The following is a 22,334-nucleotide window of genomic DNA, read 5'->3' as shown; positions in this document are numbered from 1 at the left end:
GGGACCAGTCATACAAGCTTTAATCCATGAAATCATAACTTGGGGAAACCCCATAGCAGTAAGAATATCAATGATGAACTCCCATCTAACAGTGTCATAAGCTTTCATAATATCCACTTTCATAGCACACTTAGGAACAGGAGATTCCTTATGATAACCTCTCATGATCTCTTGAGAAAGAAAAATATTATCAAAGATTCTCCTCACATGAACAAAAGCAGATTGAACAGGATCAATAAGATCAGGGAGGACAGCTTTAATTCTGTTAGCAATAATCTTAGCAATGCACTTATAGATTGTATTACAACTGCAGATAGGTTTGTAATCCCCAACTTTCACCGGGTTAGGAATTTTAGGAATGAGAGCAATGGTAGTATTGTTAATTTCAGAAAGGAGCTTTCCAGATTCAAAAAAAGCTCTTATAGCCTGGGTCACATCTTTACCAACAACACTACAAGCACTTTTAAAGAAGCCCGTTGAAAACCCGTCAGGGCCCGGGGCCTTATTAGCTTTTAATGACCAGAAAACATCCTTAATCTCCTTGTCAGAAACAAGGCTAGCCATTTTAATAGCTTGATCAGTAGTGACTCTAGAATGGATAAGATTTTGAACTCTACTAGAGCCCCTATACTGATCCTAAGGAGGAGTGCCAAAAAGCTTAGAAAAATAATCTATAAATGCATTATGAACATCCTCAGGTTTAGACGAAACCCTACCACCCTCAAGCTCAACATTAAGAATTTTACCTCTATTTGTGTTACTCTTAACAGATCTAAAGAAAAATATGCTATTCTTGTCTCCCAAGCCAAGCCACTGGACCCTAGATTTCTGATGGGCCAGGCTCTCCTCAGCAGCACTATGATCCACATACTTTTTAAGAAGACTCCTTTCAAGGATTTGAAAAGAGCTATTACTAGGATCCTTATCTACATTCCATTGAATGGAATCCAACCCAGCTTTAGTAGCCAGGACTCTAGTAGAAATATCACTAAAATCCTTCTTGTTCAAGGATTTAAGGATAGGTTTCAAACTACGGAGTTTCTGGCAAACTTTGAACATGGGGACACCAATAATGTATTGGTTCCAGTCCTGCAAAACTAAAAGAAGGAACTCCTCATGTTTGGCCCAAAAGTCAAAATATTTAAACGGTTTTTTGAAAGAGGGGGCCTTGCCAAAAACAGTAACAACAACTGGAGAGTGGTCAGATATACTAGAGGGGAGAAACATAGCACTAGACGTAGGGAATTGATCAACCCAAGACTCATTGACCAAAACTCTAACAATTTTAGTGGCTATGTAGTCACCCCTAGTCCTTTTGTTAGCCCAAGTAAATTGGCACCCCCCATAGGATAAATCAACAAGCTTAGCATTTAGAATGTAAGAGTTGAAAACCTCTTTCTCACAATTCCACTGAAGAGAGTCCCCAAAATTTTCAAAACTATACCTAATAGCATTAAAATCCCCTAGAAAAGATAAAGGGGTGGCAGAGTTAAAGAGAGATAGCCTCAGCATATTATCAAAAAAATCTTTCCTCAAAATAGGGCTATTCTCAGCATAAACAAAATGAAAACCTTGGCCTGAGATAAATCAGTAATTTCACAAAGAATATACTGATCAGAAAAGTTAAGCATTGTGACATTACAAAAATCAGGATCCTAATACACACAAATCCTACCAGTTTTATTTGGTTGAGAATTAGTCAAAAAAGACCATTTGCTCATACAAGATGAGAAAATTTTATTTTCATTAATAGCTTTTATTTTGGTCTCCAAAATACCCATAACCTTAATTTCTTCCTTAATCAAAAATTTCCTCAATTCTTTTTGCCTAGAGGGGTCATTGAACCCTCTAATATTCCAAGAAGCAATTTTAAAAGACATGGGAAACAAAAACTAAATTCTCAACCCAAGGAACAGGAGTTACCTCTTTTTCTTCCTCTGGCTCTTACCCTTGCCAGAGGATTTTTTGGTGGTAGAACTTGTAGAACAGTTGTCAGGAGTAGCTTGTAAGCTGTCCTCAGTGGTGACCAGATTCTCCACTTTTTCCAAAATTTCGGAGTCCCCAGGAAGAGCTATCATAGCAATGTCTAACAGCTCCTTTTGTATCTCTACTAGGCCATCTATGCAGTGAGGCATAGCAGTATCAGAGTTAACGGCATCTGCAATATTAACACTCTGATTGCCCAGAATTGTGTCAGTAACCATGGCATTGATAGTCTCTGATGGAACCTGGCTATTGATCTCTGGAGCTTGAGTCTAAACTTCCACATCTGAATTATTTGTAGCTAGATTCTCAACCATCTCTTCCTCGATAGGCTCTGGATCACCCATTTTCCTCTTATCCTTTGCCTTGACTGTGCTCCATCCAAGATCTGGATTATTCTCAGTTTCTTTTTGAAGGTTAACTAACTTTGCTACTTGTGTAGCAACACACTTTGTTGTGTCGTGCCCAAAGACCTAACAATGTTCGCATTTAGCCGAGAGCCCCTGATATTCAACCTTAACAATCACCTACTTTTCCCTACAGTAGACAGGGAAAGAAGGTGGTTGTTTGGCATTAGCATCCACTTCCACACAAATCCTAGCAAATGCCACTCTAGTCCTCTTATCTGTCAGATGGTCCGTGAATAAAGGAACTCCAACCGCACTCGCTATCCTACTCAATCCATCAGTATCCCAATATTCCCTTCCTCAAGGACTTCACTACAGTAGCTAGGGCTTTCAAAGATGAAAAAAATGAAACCCTCCCCATTGGCAAGCACTTCCTTTAGCCCTTTATTTTTCCACATACTGAAAGCACTATTCCTCATATAGTTAAAAGCAACGCCCTTGTCAATGAAGTACCCCACTAAGCAAGAATCCCATTTTTCCAATGGATCTAGTCTAGGAGGAAGGTTAACACTGACAAACTCATCATTAACTGAAGGAGGAACATACCTTAAAGGTAAGCACGGATGATTCGCAGTTGCAGCAACCTCGGCCCACGATTTCTTAGCTTCAGAAACCCTATTTTGACCTCTACCTCCACCTTGCCCCCTACCCCCTCGGCCGCCTCTGTAACTGCTTCCCCCCCCTCAACTATGAGATTCAATGCTATCGTTCTCATCAAGGGTTTCAGGATCACTATTAGGATCCTGATCATCTGGATTAATTGTAGGGTCGAAAAGAAGGGTAAGTGCATCACGCTTCTTCCCATCGGCCCTTATTCTCGCGACCTCCAAGCTATTTGGGATATTTTTGAAAGACAAATCTTCTTTCTCCATCTCTACAGCCCACCTAGGGTTTAGATGGGACTCAATCGATGATTTGGGGACTATACCAATCGACTCCGGGTCTCTAAGCCGTTGAAGATGATCTGCTATCCTTTGAAGATCCAAAGATTGGTTGTTTGATTCTGATAAGCCATCCGCGGTATTACCCTTTGAAGGGTTAGGGTTCGAGCTTTGACCAATGTTCCCAGAATCGCTCATCGTTAACACACTCAGATTTGTGCAAACTTGATTATTTAACCCTAATCGTGACTCAACGATTTGGGTATTTTTGACTTCCACACTACTAACCTTGGTTACAACATTGGTTTCTCTCACATCTTTAATGGTCATCACTATATTTGGGTTATTAACTACCATTAAGATTAGCGCCGCTCAATGAAATATTGAATGCAGAAACCCTAGAAACAAAGGTTTCTAGAGAGAAGGAGGAGGTTCTCACTCTAACCCATTTTTCTACGAACTAACTAGCTTGCACCTTGTAGTAGTGAAATTCATTTGTATATGAAATTTTTGTTTTCTGTGTGTGTTGTATGGTAGTTTCTAATGAGATATTATTTGTGTTATAGGAACAAGGGCCCCTAAAGTGTCATAATCACTCTTCGAAGATCCTTGCATGGCCATGGTGGTCAGTAGACAACAACACCAGATTCAAAGCCATTATTGAGCAGTCTAGGCTATCACAGTTAGCTCGTTGCACTTATCGGTTCATCGACAAGCTTCCAATCTCCAGTTTTGTTAAGAGATGACAACCTGAGACGAACACATTTCACATGACAGTTGGTGAGATGACCTTGACCCTGGATGATGTTGGCACTATTCTTGGCCTTCCCATTGTAGGCAAATCAGTCAGCGTACCAGATGTGACAGATCATCATGGAGTTACACTACTGGTTTATGGCTTAGGGATTACTGAATGTGTAGCACATGAAGAGGTTTCTACTTCTGGTGGGAATTCAGTCAGGCTTGAGTGGTTGCGAAGTCAGTTTGCTGGTGTCACAGATTTAGATCCAGAGGAGGCTATACAGTGCGCTGCTAGAGCTTATTTGTTGTTTCTGTTGGGATGTACGCTCTTCAATGACGAGAGTGGCGGCAGGGTTCCTGTTGTTTACCTTGGCTTATTGATGGATTTGGGATCCATTCATACTTACGCCTGAGGTCCTGCTGCATTAGCGTTTTTATATAGACAGTTGGGGTATGCTAGCCGGTCCGGTGTTAAACAGGTGGGTGGTTATATGACTCTTTTGGAGGCGTGGATTTATGAACACTTCCGAGCATTCCGACCTCACCAGAACATGGACTATAATGAAAACATGCCACACGTGTACCATTGGGCATCTAGGAGAGAGGTGGGTTCCTCCATTGATCATTTGAAATCTTTTCGAGCAGAGCTTGACAGTTTGGTAGCGACTGATGTAAGTTTACTCATCTTCAGATAATTTTAACACTTTCCATTTATCTTATCCTTTATATACTTTAATTCAAAAACACTTTACGTTTAAAGGTTATTTGGGATCCATACCACAGTTGCAGAGACCGGTATCCATGTAACCCGATTACGTTCTACCATGGATGCTTAAAGTGCTTAGATGTGGTCGAACCCTATAATCCAGATAGAGTTCTGAGGCAGTTTGGCAGGGTTCAAACCATCCCAGATGCACCGCTAGCTCCCAGTCGTGCTGTTGGAGGCAGCATATCTGCACGATATACAGTCATGTATAGATAATTGGATAGGATCTGGGAGGCTTGGGATAACCACGTGTTATCTGAGCAGCGGAGGAGCACACCAGTTCGTCAGCCTTGGGAATGTGTACCGAGTTACATGGATTGGTATAAGAATATCACGCACCTATATGTTGAGCACACTGATGAACCGCGTGTCCATGACCATCAGGATTTCAGCCAACATGCCGATGTAATATATTATCCTCTCTTATGCATTTGTAACTTACTTTTTATTTTCTGATATAAAAACCTAAAATGTGATATTCTTTTCAAATGCAGCATATTGCACATGCACAGCAGATTTCACATCCTATTATTGAGGCTGGTTATGAGGAGGGGATTCGATATCCTCATCAACTTTACTAGGCTATCGAGACTATGACGGATGTCCTTGAAGGTCAGCACATTGACGAAGCTGGACCTAGTTCTGCTGGACCTAGTTATACTGGAGGTCGCTTTTCATCTCCGACATTGACATACAGTCGTAGGCCTAGGCGTAGGCATATAGCTGATTCGTGACATGTTATTTGTTAGTTGATGAATTTTTTGTGGTGTTTTTTGTAAGATGATATTGTTGTAATGGTAACAGTGGTCAATATTTTCTTATTAGAATGAAATGGCAACAATGGTTGATACCATTGAAAATGACATTTTATTATTAGAATGGAATGGTAACAATGGTCGTTGATTTTGTAAATGGTATTTTCTTATTACAATGGAATGGTAACAATGGTCGATAACATTCAATCCATGCCACAGAACACATCAACATCAAAAACACATCTATTAATTTCTTCCATATTTCTAACATTGTCAAATGCATACATGTGTCATGTGACATCAACAACATCAAATGTCTCTCAAGTAGCTACAGTATCATGAATAATGTCCTTGAAATGTTGAATTCGGCGCACATATGTATCATCCCAGTCGACAGCGCAAGGGTGACGGTATTTTCGCCAATTAGTGGCTATAGGAGGAACTAGATGGCCTGGCTGCAACAAAACCTGCACCAAATGTCAATTGAGTTAATGGTCATACCTCATAACTTCTTGTACATGCACAAATTGATAAGTTTCTGTTATACCTGGACGAAATGATTTTCGTTGACAAACCCAATGGCAATCTCACGTCTATCAAGTTGAGGTACTGGCACTGTTCTAAGAGGTAAAAAGGTGAGACATTGCTGTAATGACAAGTGGTATAACACAAGATTGTAGCACGATGCAACAAGATGCCCCATGTCTGGCATAGTCATCCAATGTGAGTATCTAGGATTGTCTTCAAAGTATGACAATATGCTTGTCAATTCTTCAAACCTTTCATAGGACCCATAAAGTGCAATGTATTCCTCTTTGTGTGCGTGCAGCTCACCTAACAGATCACGCCTAACCTGAGCCCAATCATTTTCTGTATGACCAATTGAAGCAGTTATAGCCCTGAAACCACAATTCCCATCTGCAGCTACATCCTTGACAAACTTAATGTATGGTTTCAACCCAGAAGGGAAAGCATCAACATATGCACCAGGTTTCACTGCTCTAGTAATGTATACCTTCCCTTTCACATTCACCTTCTTCTTTCCTTTAACAGGTCGCTTCTTATTGGTTTCCAGAGTAGAAGCTAATGTAGTGATTTGAGTGTCTAGGTGAGAAGGAATCATGTCCAGATTGCACGAACTCAAATGCACACAGGTCACGACGGGTAGAAACATTGATCTTCTTATGATCCCAAGGACGTGTTTTGGGCTTCACCTCCGGCTCAACAAGAAAAGTGCTTCCCGGATATACAATCTTTTTCAACTTCTTCAAAAGCTCCAACCGCATGGTTCTATCACTTTCATTAAACTTGTTCACAAACAACTCTACTTCTGCATGACAACTCACCTCCGTTTCCTCGTTTCTTGCATATGGAGATATGAAGTTGCCTCCACTGTGAGTGTATGGTAGCAAGTGGTATAGGGCGATCTTGTCCGATGTAGTCAGCAATCTCATGGACACAAGGTAAACCATGAGTGTGGCGAAGGACGCATCCACAAGCTTCAACATCAATACCAATGGAATTGGCTCTCTTACTCTCTACAAGCAAATACTCTACTGCAGAGATAGACACATTACCCCGTAGCTCCATAAATTGAGAAGGTTTAAATTGATGTTGCACAACAGTTAGACTTTTCTCAAATGAAGCCTTGATATCAGTGTGTTGTAACTCAAGCAGACTGTGTATTTTCTCAAATGATGCCTGAAATGAGACTTGACAGGAACCCAATTGTCTTTTAAGTTTTGCATGTGCACTCTCAGCCATGTTCAATTTAATGTAAGTCAAATTAAAATCAAGTACATGGCACTTATTAATAATATATTGAACAAAAGTAATCTTACCGGTTCGTTATAACATTGCCACAATGCATACACGTGTTTGTCCATGCCGCCACAAATTTCTCCTTGTAAGGAACCAACCAAGTATCCATGACGTATTTGATTGCATCAGGATAACTACTGAATTCCATAAGTAATGATTTAAGACGCTCATCGTATTGAATTTCAGAAGATGAATACACTAAAGAGTTCCACTCATGGTTGAACTTCTCCCATTTTTGCTGTGTCTCAAACATTTTCTTGCATTTGGTCAATACATTCTTCTGATATGCCAACGACCTAATAAATGTCTGCCATTCGGGAATATCTTACGTATGGCATTCATCAAGGCTAGCTCTCTGTCAGTAACAATAATTGCTGGCATAACAAAACCATCCATGACATCACGCAATGTAGCTAACACCTACGCATAGTTATCGGCCCTCTCATACTATAAGTATGCGAAAGCTACAGAGAAAGTCATTTCAGTTGATGTCACTCCCACAATTTCAAGAAGAGGAAGACGATATCTGTTGGTTTTATATATGCAATCCATAATTAATATATGTGGGAAAGACCTAAATAAGTCCAAACTGGTAGAATGTGCCCAAAACAAGTCTGTCACAGTCATCGTGGACTCTTCAGACCGATGGCGCTCAATGTAATTATACTTGGCCAATTCACCCAATAAGTGTTGCATCTGTGATCTTCCAGCTCTCTGTACCACCCTATTTCGATGGCGTACATTGTAAATGGTTTAAGTGTGCTTACATTGAGGGCACCTCGCTGTTTTAAGGTTACTAGGATTTCTTTTGGCCGAACCATGCTCTTTGACATATCCATTAACAATGCTTTCTCATCCTTTGATAGCCTCCCCGCATATGAATGTCCCTCAAGGTGCTCCGCAAGTGGATGGTTATGCAATCCGCATACTACGGTCAATATCCATTCATCATGTGTGGTAATCCTGTGAGCCCTCATATCAAAAGGACAACCACACTTCTTCGTACTAGTTATTCTTGATGCATTGTTGCCATCATGTTTTAACTTCTTTGTCACTCTATATTGGCCACTCCTCTCACAAGCAAGATATATCCTGGGTCTTTTTTTCCCTCCACCATAGTGTGAAGTTTTGATTACAATGACGAAACCATTTCTCTTTCCAACTTCATGTACCCAGTTGAGCAATTCATCCTTAGTTTTGAATACCTACAAAGTCAAATAAATATTATCAAACATTTACATTTGTTGAGCAATTCGAAACATAATCATTATAATTTCGTAGAGTGAACCTGTTCAGTTGTGAATTGAGTTGTGTAATCTAACACAAAATCTGTGCAAACCTGACTTCCTTGAGTAGACACATATTCCTACATGTTTTGTATAACATTACAAATTTTTAATGGCATTATAAAGATTAATTTACAATTCGAAACTGTAAATTTGGTATGCAGTTTGCAAATTTGGCATATAAAATGGGAAAATTTTTTTTACTTCATTCGGAAGTACAATGTTGAACAAAATGCTAATTTTCTAAAGTAGTTGTCCAAATTAATTTTAAAATTTTGGAAGTTGAATGTTGTAAAAGTTAACTTATTTCGGACAACAACTTCTGAAATTAAATACTTATTTCGGTAGTAGATTTCCGAACAAAATAATATAATTCAACTCTGGTTATCCGAACGACGCTGGAAAAAAAAACAAGAGAAACTCACATTTCCTTCGCTATGTTTCTCATAAACATTTATTTGCTGATTTTCATAAAACAAATCCTCCATAACAATGATGAATGAGGAAGAAACTACGAATGAGGAAGGTTGATGCTTTCCCTTTTAGCTTAATGTATGATAAATGAGGAAGAATTCAACAGCTTCAATGGAAGAAGCTACAAACTTGGAGCTTCAACATATGTGAAGTTTGGATGGATGTGCATTGAGATGTTTTGAATTGGGTATGATGTCTAAAATAGTAATTTCACTTAGGGATAAAATTGTAATAAAAATAAATATCATTAAGTGCGTGTATAGAGGGGATTTGGTGTGTGTAGATAGAAGCTCCCTTTCGTAGGCTATGCGGCAAACAACGACGGGAGTTGTAACGCATGTCATGCTTAGAGGTTCTATCTATCAAATAGTGTGACCAATCAATCATCTCCATAGGTTTTGCTTATAGTCCAATCCATTATTCTCTTTTGAAATTTGTAATGACTCATAACATAATTATTTTCAAATTTTACTCAGAAATAAGTTGTAAAATGTAGATTTAAGAATCACTTGCACATTTTTCCTTAAGTTTAAAAATAATATTAACTCCCATAACTTTAACATTTTTTTTTTTTGGTGAATATCACAATTTTAAGATAATTATATTGATTTCGTTTTAGTATAGTTAATGAACCAACATTAATACCGATTATGTAAAAATACAAAAATAAATAATGTAAAATATATACTTTTATGTAAAAAAAGATGACGTCATCATTTTTTCAACGATATAATGTGAGATTCCTAAATTTTGTAAATCTTAGTAAGACCCTGACTTTTGAATTATTACAATAAAACCCCTTAGATCCCCGTTTATTCAATAAATTAACCCTAGAACTGAAAATATATCACGGATGAACCCATACAAACTCTAATGGATCGCGGTAACATTGAAATCATTTCTAACACTCTAGTATTAATTATTTAACTCTCAAATTTTAGATTAGTAGCTTAAAATCTTAATTTTCGATTTTTATCATTTTCATTTGGTTATGTGTCTTTTAATTCAAAGCAAGATTATTCGGACCAAATTATTTTTCCTAACATTATTTTAATTATGAAATAGATATTCTAATTAATTCCAACCCTACACATTTTATTTTAATTACATTTTGAGCCCAAATCATTCTTTATACATATAAAAGTACACCCCTAATATTATAATATTTTTTCAAAATATCTACAATATATACACACACACATATATATATATATATAAGAGTTTGTACACAAATAAATGAGAAAAAGTCCCTCAAATCTATACTACATGGCCGGCCACCCTATAAATAAACATTATAGTGTCCTTTTTGAAACAAATTTCATGAATTTAGGGAAGACTTTTGACTGGGACCCTAAAATCTAGGGAACTTTTCTTGTGCTTGTTACTAGCTTAGTTCTAATTCAAGATAACCCTAACTAGAACTTGTTTAAGTACACAATTAGGACCCTAATCACCCCTCATTCCATTACATTCCAACTAAATCCAAAGACTATTCAATTCCTTTGGAACCAAGGGCATTTTGGACTTTTCACACCAAATTTCCTATAAATACATCACCACCCCCTTAGTATTTGCATACTCAAACACGCACCCACACTACATACGGTTGAGGTAGAGAGAAGAAGAGCGAATAGTAACCTTGAAGGGAGAAAGAAACAAAGAGAAGACTTTAACCAAGCCATAGCAATCTAGCAAACAAGTAAGTCATATCACCATCTCTCCTTCTATTTCCTTTTTCAAATACATGTTATTATAGAGATTTAAAATCATATTTTCAGATGTGTTGTAATAGTGTCTACGTTTTCTATAACGCCCCGAAATAATTACAATAAACCATCCATGAACACTCATAATTAAACACATCATTCTGATTATACGGTGTCTTCCATTCCATATGATCTCATATTACAAAGGATAGCACATGCAGTTATACATTTATAAGCCCTAACCTTGAATCTATAGCATGTGTTACATTGTTAAATTTACGAAAATAAGTTAAGCAATTAAGAAATGTTCTATAGGTTTACAGCTTCTCAAGACAATGCTTGGTTACAACAAAAGTGAGTTTAAACTCAATATAAATAAAGCCCTAGGCTTGTACAAAAATAAATATACAAATGAACAAAATGAAGCTCTTGCTTCAAGTCCTCCCAAGCTATTGTCTTGGCGGAGCCATATCATCAGTACCTGAAATATTTTTTTCACATAGGGTGAGCCAAAGCCTAGAAGAAATGATTCAGCACAATATATGAATCTCAACAAAGTTATAGGATGAATGCATATGCCATACTCGTGCCAAAACGTTTTACACTTCTTTTAAAACCTTGCAATGTCATGTTACAAAACAATTCATAACATCCTTTCTCTTTTCACTATAAACAATATTGTGTATATAGCACTGTGAATCTCTAAGTACATCTCTACTAGCAGGCTATACAAGGACAACTCTTTGTCATTTTTACTGGTATTAACCGGAAGACTCGACACATATTTGCATGGTTTTCTAGTCTTTCACCAAGGACACACAAGCCAACTTAATATTTGTAACCACACCGCTACTCAGATTTACCAAGTATTTACCTTTTTCTCAAAACAATATACATTATCAATGTGATAATATGCAACAATGCTTATGCAAATGGATGAGAAAATGGTTTCAATTCTTTTAGTTCTCATGCAATGTTTACAACAATCATAACTATCCTTCACCGATAGCCCAAACAGATATCTCTAAACAAATAGATAAATTCCATAAGATGGACTTTTTAAATTTCAAAATTTGAGTGATAGTACATATCCACGATTCCCATTAATATCAATATTTTTGTGCCAAAATTTTACAAAAAACCAACATCCGCTTTCAACGTTTTCCAACACTAGCCAAAACGCATAGTTTTGGAGCAAAATCTCATTTTCTTTCCAAAATCACTTCCGAGTGAAGAAGCCCACTATTTTCCACACATAACAATCATCATCTCATCCCCACAACCTTTCCCATCATTCCATTTAAAAAAACCCACATTTTGATTTCAAAATCAAAACCTTAGAATTTTGTTCAAATCCTGAAATCACAATATTGTTTTAACTTATAACTAAGTTGAAACTCATAAGAAGGTGCGAAGAATTCGTAACTCAAGCTTAGAAGAGGAAGAAGGAAGAAAAATCCAAAAGTCGACGAAGACGAAACAATGATTTGTTCCAATCAAAATAAAGCCCTCAACAAGCTCTACACTTAATCTCAAAGGAGCAAGGTATGGAGATGCTTCTACGTGAGTAGATTTGAACATCTTTGCAAAAAAGTGAGTTTTAGAGAGAGAGTGAGTGAGTGAGTGATTCACGATTTTAGAGGAGAGAGAAGATAGAGTAAAGAAAAAGGTAACTGAGGACCCTATTTATAGTACTAGACTAAAGTGAAATAAAGTCCTAAAGTCAACCCAAAAGAATAAGTCAAAAACCCCCTAAAAAGTAGGGCCCAAAAAACCAGACTGAAATCTAGGAAAAAGAACACAGGGGTTGACCCTAGGACTAAAGGTGTCGACCCTCAAGAAGAGATGGCAAAACATCAATGTTGGCAGCAAACAGGGTGTCGACCCTCGGACCAGAGGTGTCGACACCAAATTTTAGTAGCAAATTCCTGTTTCAGTAGAAGATAAGGGTCGACACCTCCCAGACTGGTGTTGACCCCAAAAGCCAACAACAAAAGGCAAGTGTTAACACCAACAAAGGCTAGTGTCGATCCTAAATTTCAATAACTATCCAGGAACGCAACAGGACGAAGGTGACGACCCTTCCAGGGCTAGTGTTGACCCTTGGAGCAGAACAAGACAAAGAAAAAAAGGTAGTGTCGACACCAACAAGGATGGTGTCGACCCCATGAAGCCAAAACCAAATATAAAGAGGAAAGAACAACCGTCACGGATATGGTTTCCCGGATTCAAAAGTAATAAATGGGTCGGGTCCAAATCAGGATCGCTATAACTTTTCCCCCTTAAGGAATTTCATCTCCAAAATTTTAAATTGACATTAAAACCAAGTCTAAACCAATTATAATCATAACTGTAGATCAAATTCGTCACCATGACCATTCATCAATCAATCATTCCCATGACAAGGATAACAAAATTTTCGATAATGAAAATACAATTCATATTTCCAAACATATACAATGTTCATATTACATTAACATGACAAGATTTTCAATACAAGTTCAAACATCGACAAATAGGTCCGGATATTTCTCACGGACTTCCGCCTTATGTTCCCAAGTTGCTTTCTCAATCCTGTGATGTTTCCACAACACCTTCACTAAAGGAATTGTCTTGCCACGCAAGACTTGGTGATAACTTCAAGAAAACATGATCTCCTACCTTAAAGAATAACGGTATCCTCCTATGGTCAACATAGCTCTTTTGATGACTCTAAGCCGTGACCTACGAATAAGCGCAACCTTCTCCGTCGTTTCTTGAACTAACTCAGGACCTATCATCGATATATCACCCACCTCGGCCCAACATACAAGAGATCTACATAGTCGACCATACAAGGCCTCAAAGGGTGCCATGCCAATGCTTGCCTAGAAGCTATTGTTATAGGCAGACTCTACTAAAGGAAGGTGCCACTCCCGCAACCCCTTAAAGTCAAGAACACAACTCCGAAGCATATCGTCAAGGATATGGATGGTACGCTCTGATTGCTCATCAGTCGGAGGATGATAAGCAGTACTAAGTCAACTTTGTGCCCAAGGCGTTCTGTAGGCTCTGCCACAATCGAGCCATAAAACACGAATCTCTATCTGAAACAATAGTCACAGGGACTCCATGACGTTGAACAATGTCCCTATTATAAAGGTCGGCAAGATAATCTACCGAGTCACTTGTGTGCATAGGTACAAAGTGCGCCGACTTAGTTAACCGATCAACTACCACCCAAATGGCATCGTTACCCCGTTGGGTCCTCGGAGGACCCATAACGAAATCCATCATAACATGCTCCCATTTGCACTCGACTATAGGCAAAGGTTGTAATAACCCCGCTGGTCTCTGATGCTCGGCCTTCACTTGTTGATAAGTAAGGCATCTCGACATAAACGTGGCTATATCCTTCTTCATTCCCTTTCACTAGAACTGGCGGCTAAGGTCATAGTACATTTTTGTACCTTCTAGATGTACTGCAAGGCATGAATGGTGGAACTCTTAGAGTACCTCCTCTCGACACTAGTATTCACTTCCAAGAATTGAAGAACTTTTTTATCAATTTAGATGTTCAAAATTTTATTCAAAAAATTGATCTCAAGTTAGGTTACCATCAACTACAAGTCAAGGACGAGGATATATCGAAGACTGTGTTTTGAACTAGGTACGGTCACTACGAGTTATAGTAATGCTCTTCGGATTAACTAATGCACCAATATTAATCATTTTGAAACAAGATGTAGGGTACACCGTGTATTGTGATGAATCCAAGGAAGGGTTAGGCTGTACACATGTAAAATGAGAAGGTAGTAGCCTATGGTTCCAAGCAATTAAAGTCGCATAAGCAAAGTTGTCCAACGCATGACTTGGATTGGTAGCTGTGGTTTTTGACCTAAAACAATGGCGACATTACTTGTATGGAAAATAGTTTGAGATTTTCATAGATCACAAGAGTTTAAAGTATCTGTTTACGCAGAAGAACCTAAACTTGAGGCAGAGACAATGGATGGAGTATCTCAAAAACTATCAGTTTACTCTCTCATATCATCCCGATGAGGCTAACGTAGTTGCAGACACGTTGAGTCGCAAGAGTAGGGAAAAGATAACCAAATTGATGGTAAAAGAATGGGATATGGTTAAAATTCTTAATGAATTTGGACTTCAAGTGAAGGTTCAAGATGGGAAGGCATACCTTGGTGCACAAAAATGTGATGCCTAAGTTAGTAAATGAAGTTATGGAAGCTCAAGATCACGATCAAGATCAAGGAAAACAGTGCCCAACTGGTCAATTTACTCGGATGGAAAATTAAGATACCAAGGCAGGGTATTTGTACTAAGTAGCGAGACACTTAGAGAAAGAATACTTAAGGAATTTCATTACTCGGCCCCTGTGGTACATCCAGGAGGGAGTAAAATGTACCACGATTTGAAATGACAGTATTGGTGGAGTGGTATGAAGAAAAATGTGGCTAAGTTTGTGGCAAGATGCCTTATATGCCAATTAGTGAAAGCAGAACATCAGAAACCAGGAGGAATGTTACAGCCTCTACTAGTATCCAAATGGAAGTGGGAACATGTAATGATGGATTTTGTGATTGGATTACCCAAAACCCCAAGGGGCCGTGATGCTATCTGGATTATAGTGGACCGTTTGACGAAAATCGCAAATTTTCTACCCTGCAAGATAACTGACACCTTGGAGTTCTTGTGCAACCTCTATATTCAAGAGATCGTTCGATTACATGGAATCCCGGTGACCATTATATCAGACCACGACCTAAGTTTTACCTCCCGGTTCTAGGGAAGTCTACAAGAAGCCCTAGGCATCGAGTTGTGTTTTTGTACGACTTTTCATCCTCAGACAAATGGGCAATCTGAGCGCACCATCAAAACCGTCGAAGATATACTAAAAGCTCGTGTGATGGATTTTTAAGGAAGTTGGGAGCGACACTTACCTTTAATTGAATTCTCCTATAACAGTAGTTTCCAAGCTTGTGTTAGGATGGCACCTTTTGAAGCATTAAATGGGCGACCTTGTAGATCGCTAATCTGTTGGGCTAAAGTGGGTGAAGATTGGCGAAGTGGGTGAAGCAGGTCTAGTAGGACCTGAACTTGTTCTAGAAATCACTACGAAAGTTAAACATATCTGTCAACGGTTGAAGATAGCTTAGGACTGCCAAAAAAGTTATGCAGATAGAAAAAGAAGGCCTCTACTAGTTTAAGTCGGTAATCAAGTGTTTTTAAAAGTTTAACCTCGATGTAGAATCATACGTTTTGAAAAAAAAAAGAGAAGCTCTCGCTTGGATATATCGGACCCTTTAAAGTATTACAACGAATTGGAGAAGTTGCAAATAGACTGGCTTTACCTCTGCAATTAGCCAAAATACACAATGTTTTTCACATATCTATGCTGCGGAAGTACTTTGCGGATCCATCGCACGTCATCAATTAGGAGGAAATTAACCTTCGTAAAGATGCTACTTTTAAAGGGGGGCTTGTAGCAATTCAAGACAGATAAGAGAAGAACCTTAGGGACAAGGCAGTCCATTTGATAAAGGTAGTGAGGCCCCTGATCTTTGCAATATTTTCTTTAACCCTTACTTTTAAATTATTTCTTTGTAGTTCCTCAATTTCTTAATTAATTTCAATTTTAACCCTAGAATCGAAAACATGTGTCAACCAAAAACTCGCACACTCTAAATTGAACCCGAAAACTCAGGAACCATTTCTAAAACCCTAATAATGATTAAATTAATTTTCTAAGTATATGTTTCACACAGAAATCCTAGGTTTCCGATTCTCGGTACAATTCGCCGTTTAATTCAAAATAAAGAAACTTTAACTGAATTAAATTTCCAAACCTTAAATAAATTAAATACTACACTTAATTAAATGTTCAAATTCATAAATTAAAACCAAAGCCCTCACATTTTTATCAAATTACAAACTGACCCCAAGTTAGTACTATTATATATAAATACATACATGTTGTACATTTAAACTTATTAAATCTTTTGTACACAAAAATATCTACAAATAGTATACAAATTGTACACAAGAAAATCAAAACAAATCCCTCAAAATTTCCTGCACATGGTCGGCCACCCTTGGGAAATGAAAGATATATAACTTTTTCAAACATGATCCATGAAATTGTGGAAAAGTACTCTAGTACACCCCAAAACTTGGAACTTTGTTCCACATTAAGTTTCATTCCAACTAGATCATGTTTAATTTCATAATTAAGACCTCTAATCATCCACTATTCCATTGAATTCAAACCAAATCCAAAATATCCAATCCATTTCCAACTAATAGGCAATTTAGACCTTTTACACCAATTTTATTATAAAACCACATCTCCCTTAGTATTTTGCACACACACACACACACTCAAAGCACACCACATGGCTGAGAGGAATAAGAGAAAGAGAGAGAGAGAGAGAGAGAGCTTGGTGGAAGAAAAGAGAGAAAGAGAAACCTAGCTTCAAGTAAGCCACATCACCATCTCTTCTTCTATTTCCTTTTTCAAATACATGTTATTAGAAGTTTAAAATAATATTTTCAGATGTGTTGTAATGGTGTTCATGTGTTCACAATTGATGAGTTGAGCTTTGATCCTTCTTCTACTTGAATTTTCTCTTAATAGATGCAAAAACATCTTCTTCTTTCCATAACTCACATTATTTCCAAAGGCACATCATCACTCTAAAAATTTGAGTTATTGGTACATTATTTAATATGTTTTCATCACAAGAGAAGTAAAAAATTTCCCTTAGTTGCCCTCTTTTCTTACCAATCTTCTTATTTTGAGTATTATGCATGAAAAATCAGTTTTTACAACCAAATTCCAAATATTATAGAAAAATGTAAAAAAATTACCTTCAGCTCATGTTTATGTCAAAAACTTCCTTAAAGAGTTAGCTTTCAATAAAAATTGGTTTTATTGAAAAAGAGTGAGCGATTTGAAAGAAAATCCAATTTTCGTAACGATCGATGAATCTGGACAATGCTGGAGTGTTTCCTAAATAACTAAAAATCTAAGAAATCCATGAAACTTCTAAAAGATTTTATAAAAAGTAGACAAAAGTCTCTACAAACCATAGGAAATCCAAGTTTAGGAAAAATCTGAAAATGCCTTTTTGTTTACAATTTGTATGACAATGCAAACTTGGAAATTTACATTCTTGTGTGATATTATTCCCTTAACTTCATGAATATGCCTAGAACTACTTGTGCATATTTTGATATGTTAATCTCATATGTTTTAACTTTATCACCTTCCATTTGTGCTATGAAGTTGTTCATACTTATGCAATAGATGTTGTTTCAAAAGCATGTTCTAACTCTAACTTAAATTATCAAACAGGAAACTTTGTGGGTGGTAATGGGTTCGCAAACTTTTGTACAAGTTACTAAGTTATTAATTGGTTGATGCAATGTGTTCCCTTTTGAAAGCTAAAGTCTTGCACAAGTGATTGTTTCGGAACCCTTGAACGAAACAGTTGTATTCGGACCCTAGGTGGTTTTGATGTGAGGAGGGAATGGATAAGGCCCTTATTTTACCATCTTTTTTGAGGTCCTTGGTTGGCACTACACGGTATACAACCGTTAGGAGGCATTTGGGGTAAGATTTGCAAAAGAGGGGGCATACCGAATAATTCGTGGCCGATTCTTGTGGTTAGGAGGATGAAATCTCTTTGGGAGATTTCTAGACTACTAACAACTAGTCTTATAACCCTTGTTATTTACTTGAATATCATGTTTCTTTCCCCTATTGTTGTAATTGCTATTGTGTATTAGATTAGAAAAAATAGGCGGGGTGTGTGTGCATTTACCGTGCATTCAAAGCACATGACGTTTCATACCAGGTATCAAAGAAACATACGTGGCCGACAAAGAGCCAGAGACATTTGAAGATTTGTATTTGTTTTAGAGAAAGTTAGAAGCTATTTTGCTTATAAGTCTATTAGTGCATTTATTTTTTATTTTTTGAATTGTAATAGTAATGGAACTCATTTTGTAATTTAAGATTTAAGACACTGTAATTATTATTATTTTTGTAATCCTATGCCTATCTCCGCGTTGCTTATGAGACAATGTGTTAATACCTTTTAAGATCTATCAAAAAGATAGCTTACTATCTAAGGTGGTTGGACTTAGAAGGGACGCTATATTGACTCCTCCTACCTTCCTAGGATCTTACTTGGCTATTGACCAAAGGACTCTTGAGTGACGTTATCCTAACCCTTAGATTAGAAATTGGGGTGTCACAGTAAGCATATTGGGTAACAAAAGCCTCAGCCAATTCTTCCCAACATTATTTCACTGAATCTTCTAATTTAGCATACCAAATGACAACTACACTAGATAAAGTTTTTCCAAACAAGGAAATTTTTTGTGGTCAAGTCAGGCCCATGGGTTTTAGGACATCCGAACAGAGGCGAATGTGGACCATAGGGTCACCAGCTCCATCAAACCTGTCAATGTGTGGCATTTTAAATCGTTCTGGCAATTTGATACATGTTTTTGTATACCCATTTTCAATGTCTAGGATAGAGTTAATTCTCTGCGACCTTTTAAACATTTTCTCCAACTTGGCCAGTTTCAACATAGTCGGATCAAACTCATTTTTTCTAGGGAAAAAAGCTCTCCCGTTGGTTGTGGAAGGGGAAAAAGTCATCTTGATGATTGCGCAGGAACCCTCAAGTCTATTGGTAAGTTGGGTTTAGGAAATTTCTCAGCTAGTGGAGGTGGGATTGGATAAGCCACCGGAGGTGGTTGAGTAGAGGATGCCGTAGATGGCAGTCGCAATTAAGATAGAGCATCACTGTGGGTGGCCACTATATTGGCCATAACATCTAAACTTCATTGAAGGACCGACAACATATGTCCACTATATTTTCCAGAACCTGAGCTATCAATGATGCCGATAAACTAAGTGGGGATGATCTAGCTGGTGAAGAAAGGGTACTCTAAACAGTTGATGCGGCTTTTGTTCTTCTATTTCGTGTGATCGGTGGCAAAGAAACTAACACTGGCTGTCTTTGAACCAAATATGTAGTCTTACAAAGTCTACCAACACGAGTCCATAGAACTTGGGGGATATTTGACTGTTCTGAAGCTATGGTGCCCAACTACCTTGCAAAAATAAAACGGAACCCCCAATCAAATTTCAGCAACATGCCAGCTCAATTGATTACTGCTAAATCACACTAAAAAATTGAACTCAAACCCCAGTAATTGAAATGCTTGAACCATTCATCTGAATCTGAGAATCCCCATACATTGCACATAACACATAGCAGAAAAGAGAACAAACACCACTATAGGGGCTAGGGTTACCCTCTCCTAGCTTTGAATTGATCTAAGGCTTCACTATTCAAACAGGCGGTATCACAAATCTTAGAAATGGGAGAGCATCCTGTCCTAATTTTGGAAAGTACTATAGCTCACTATATACACAAGGTTGGCTCTACTCTAGGGGTTAATGTCAAGGTGACGTTACGAAAGAGTCCTTTGGGTAATAACCAATGAAGATCTCAGGAAATCAGAAGAGTCAATATAGCCTCTCTTCGAAGTCTGAGAACCTTAGATAGTAGAGTTACCTTTTTGACAAATCTCAAAAAGTTATGACACAAGGCCTCTAAAGTAACGTAGAGATAGGTATAGTGTCACGAAAAGTTTGCTTACACTCCTATCAAAATCTGGGCAACACAGGAACTGTAACAACCCTCACCACTGTTTACCGACTAACCACTGATTACTGCTAAACTGAGACTGATTATAATAAGCAATTGAATCGACTGAAACACTGAACTGATTGATTGAATATGTTAGTTAAATTGCATTTCTATCTATTTGACTGTTTGGTTATCTGTTCACGTCTTATGCTTTAAACTGCGAATTGAAGGCCTTATCGGCGGCCAAATCTGAAATCGATTGATGTTTTATGATCATTAGGATTTATGTAATTTTATGGTGTATTTATCTGAAATGTGATTTGGTATGATTAAATTAGATTAATTATTGATAAATTGCAAGTTGGCTTTATTCACAATTTTGCCACTTAAGTGGCCCATCATCTAAACATTTAAGCCTTACACACACTTGATCACATAACACATTTCATCAGCCTATTTCCTTGTTCTAACCGACTGGAGTGAGAGAGTGAGAGAAATTGAGTTGTTCATCTTGAGTTCTTGAGAATTGGCTTGGAAACTTGGTAGATTTGAGGAATCCATTGCTAAATTGAGCTGCTAGTCTTGTAATTCAAGACCTAAGGTAGAGTAATTACCCTCTTATTTGTGAATTGAGCTTGATCTTGCATGTTTCATGTCAAATTAGTGAATTAATTCTAGAACTAGCTCAAGTTGTTGAATTAAGAGCTTAATCCATGCATGCATGTTGCCATTCTTGAGTTTTGAAGTTAATGTTCTTGGAATCTCACATGCATGTTCATGTTTATGCTAAAGTTCATGAAATCATCATGTTTTTGAAAAGATTGGCTCATTAGAGCAAGTGTTGGAAACTTTGAATTGGTTAAATTCATGCATGTTTGCATGTTCTTCATATTTATGAAATTTTGTTTCAAATTGGGTTCAATTGATCTTCCTTTGGGGCTTTGATTTTACATTTGAGCTTAGAATCATGTTGAACTATGAGTTTTGGAATGTTTTCTGGAAAATTGGCCCAAAAAGGTTTGGTTTTAATGCATCAAAGGTTGAATTTGAGCTTGAGGTTCAAATCTAGGAATTCCAGATTTTGAACTCACGCTCGAGCGGGGTGACTGGCACTCGAGCATGAAATTCGTGCTCCCAGTACTTTGTACTGTTTTGAAGTCCGCTCGAGCGGAAGAATTGACGCTCGAGCGGGACCTTGTGTCTTACGCTCGAGCGGGTGTCGAGCGCCCAATCGAGCGTGAATTTCACCTATCCAGCACTTTTGACTGTTTTGCAGTACGCTCGAGTGGGTAAGTCTACGCTCGAGCGGAAACCTTTGTCTGCATGTCCGCTCGAGCGGAGTAATCGATGGTTGAGCGAGACCCCTGTTTTCTGAAAATTCTAAAAATGTTTTCAAAGTGTATCTTTGCATCCTCATTTCATCCTAGACATTCTTAGGCCTAGTTTAAGGTATCTTAATGAGGATATAGATGTAGAACCACACCGAGTCTAAGTAGGGACTAAGTCTTTGTTTCCCGAATATGAACTTAGTGTGTGTTCATCCTGTAAACTGTATAGGGTTGGCATCTAAGGACGCGCTCTAGCTTAACTGTAGCCCAGAACTCTGTGAGTAACGATGTTGTAAAGATATGTTCAAAATGATTATCTTCTGAACAATTAAACTGTATTGTTTTCTGAAATGATACTGTTACTGAATGAATGATGTCCTAATTGTGAACTGTATTGTGGCATCCTTAGCAACCTACTGTTACTGTTACTGTTACTGTTACAAAGATCTCTGTCAGTTCCTATCTTGAAACTTCTGTTTACTGTTATGATGGCCATCATTGACTGTTCGGTCTTTTAA

General features: G+C 37.7%; 1 protein-coding gene across 1 annotated transcript; it reads right to left on the bottom strand.

The window, feature by feature from the left end:
* Window positions 1-5,853: 5,853 nt before the first annotated feature.
* On the bottom strand, window positions 5,854-9,128 carry LOC114282479 (uncharacterized). The gene is made up of 6 exons (XM_082900934.1): window positions 9,066-9,128; window positions 8,643-8,720; window positions 8,035-8,559; window positions 6,880-7,234; window positions 6,081-6,616; window positions 5,854-6,000 (listed from the first exon to the last, which is right to left on the bottom strand). Exons 1-6 carry the CDS (start codon window positions 9,126-9,128, stop codon window positions 5,854-5,856), a joined length of 1,704 nt encoding a protein of 567 aa, XP_082757060.1.
* Window positions 9,129-22,334: the final 13,206 nt, after the last annotated feature.

The sequence above is a fragment of the Camellia sinensis genome, chromosome 13 (assembly GCF_055761805.1).
Source record: "Camellia sinensis isolate YWXY chromosome 13, ASM5576180v1, whole genome shotgun sequence".
Lineage (NCBI taxonomy): Eukaryota > Viridiplantae > Streptophyta > Magnoliopsida > Ericales > Theaceae > Camellia > Camellia sinensis.
The sequence above is the reverse complement of the archived record's forward strand: the minus strand, read 5'-3'. Positions and strand labels throughout refer to the sequence as shown.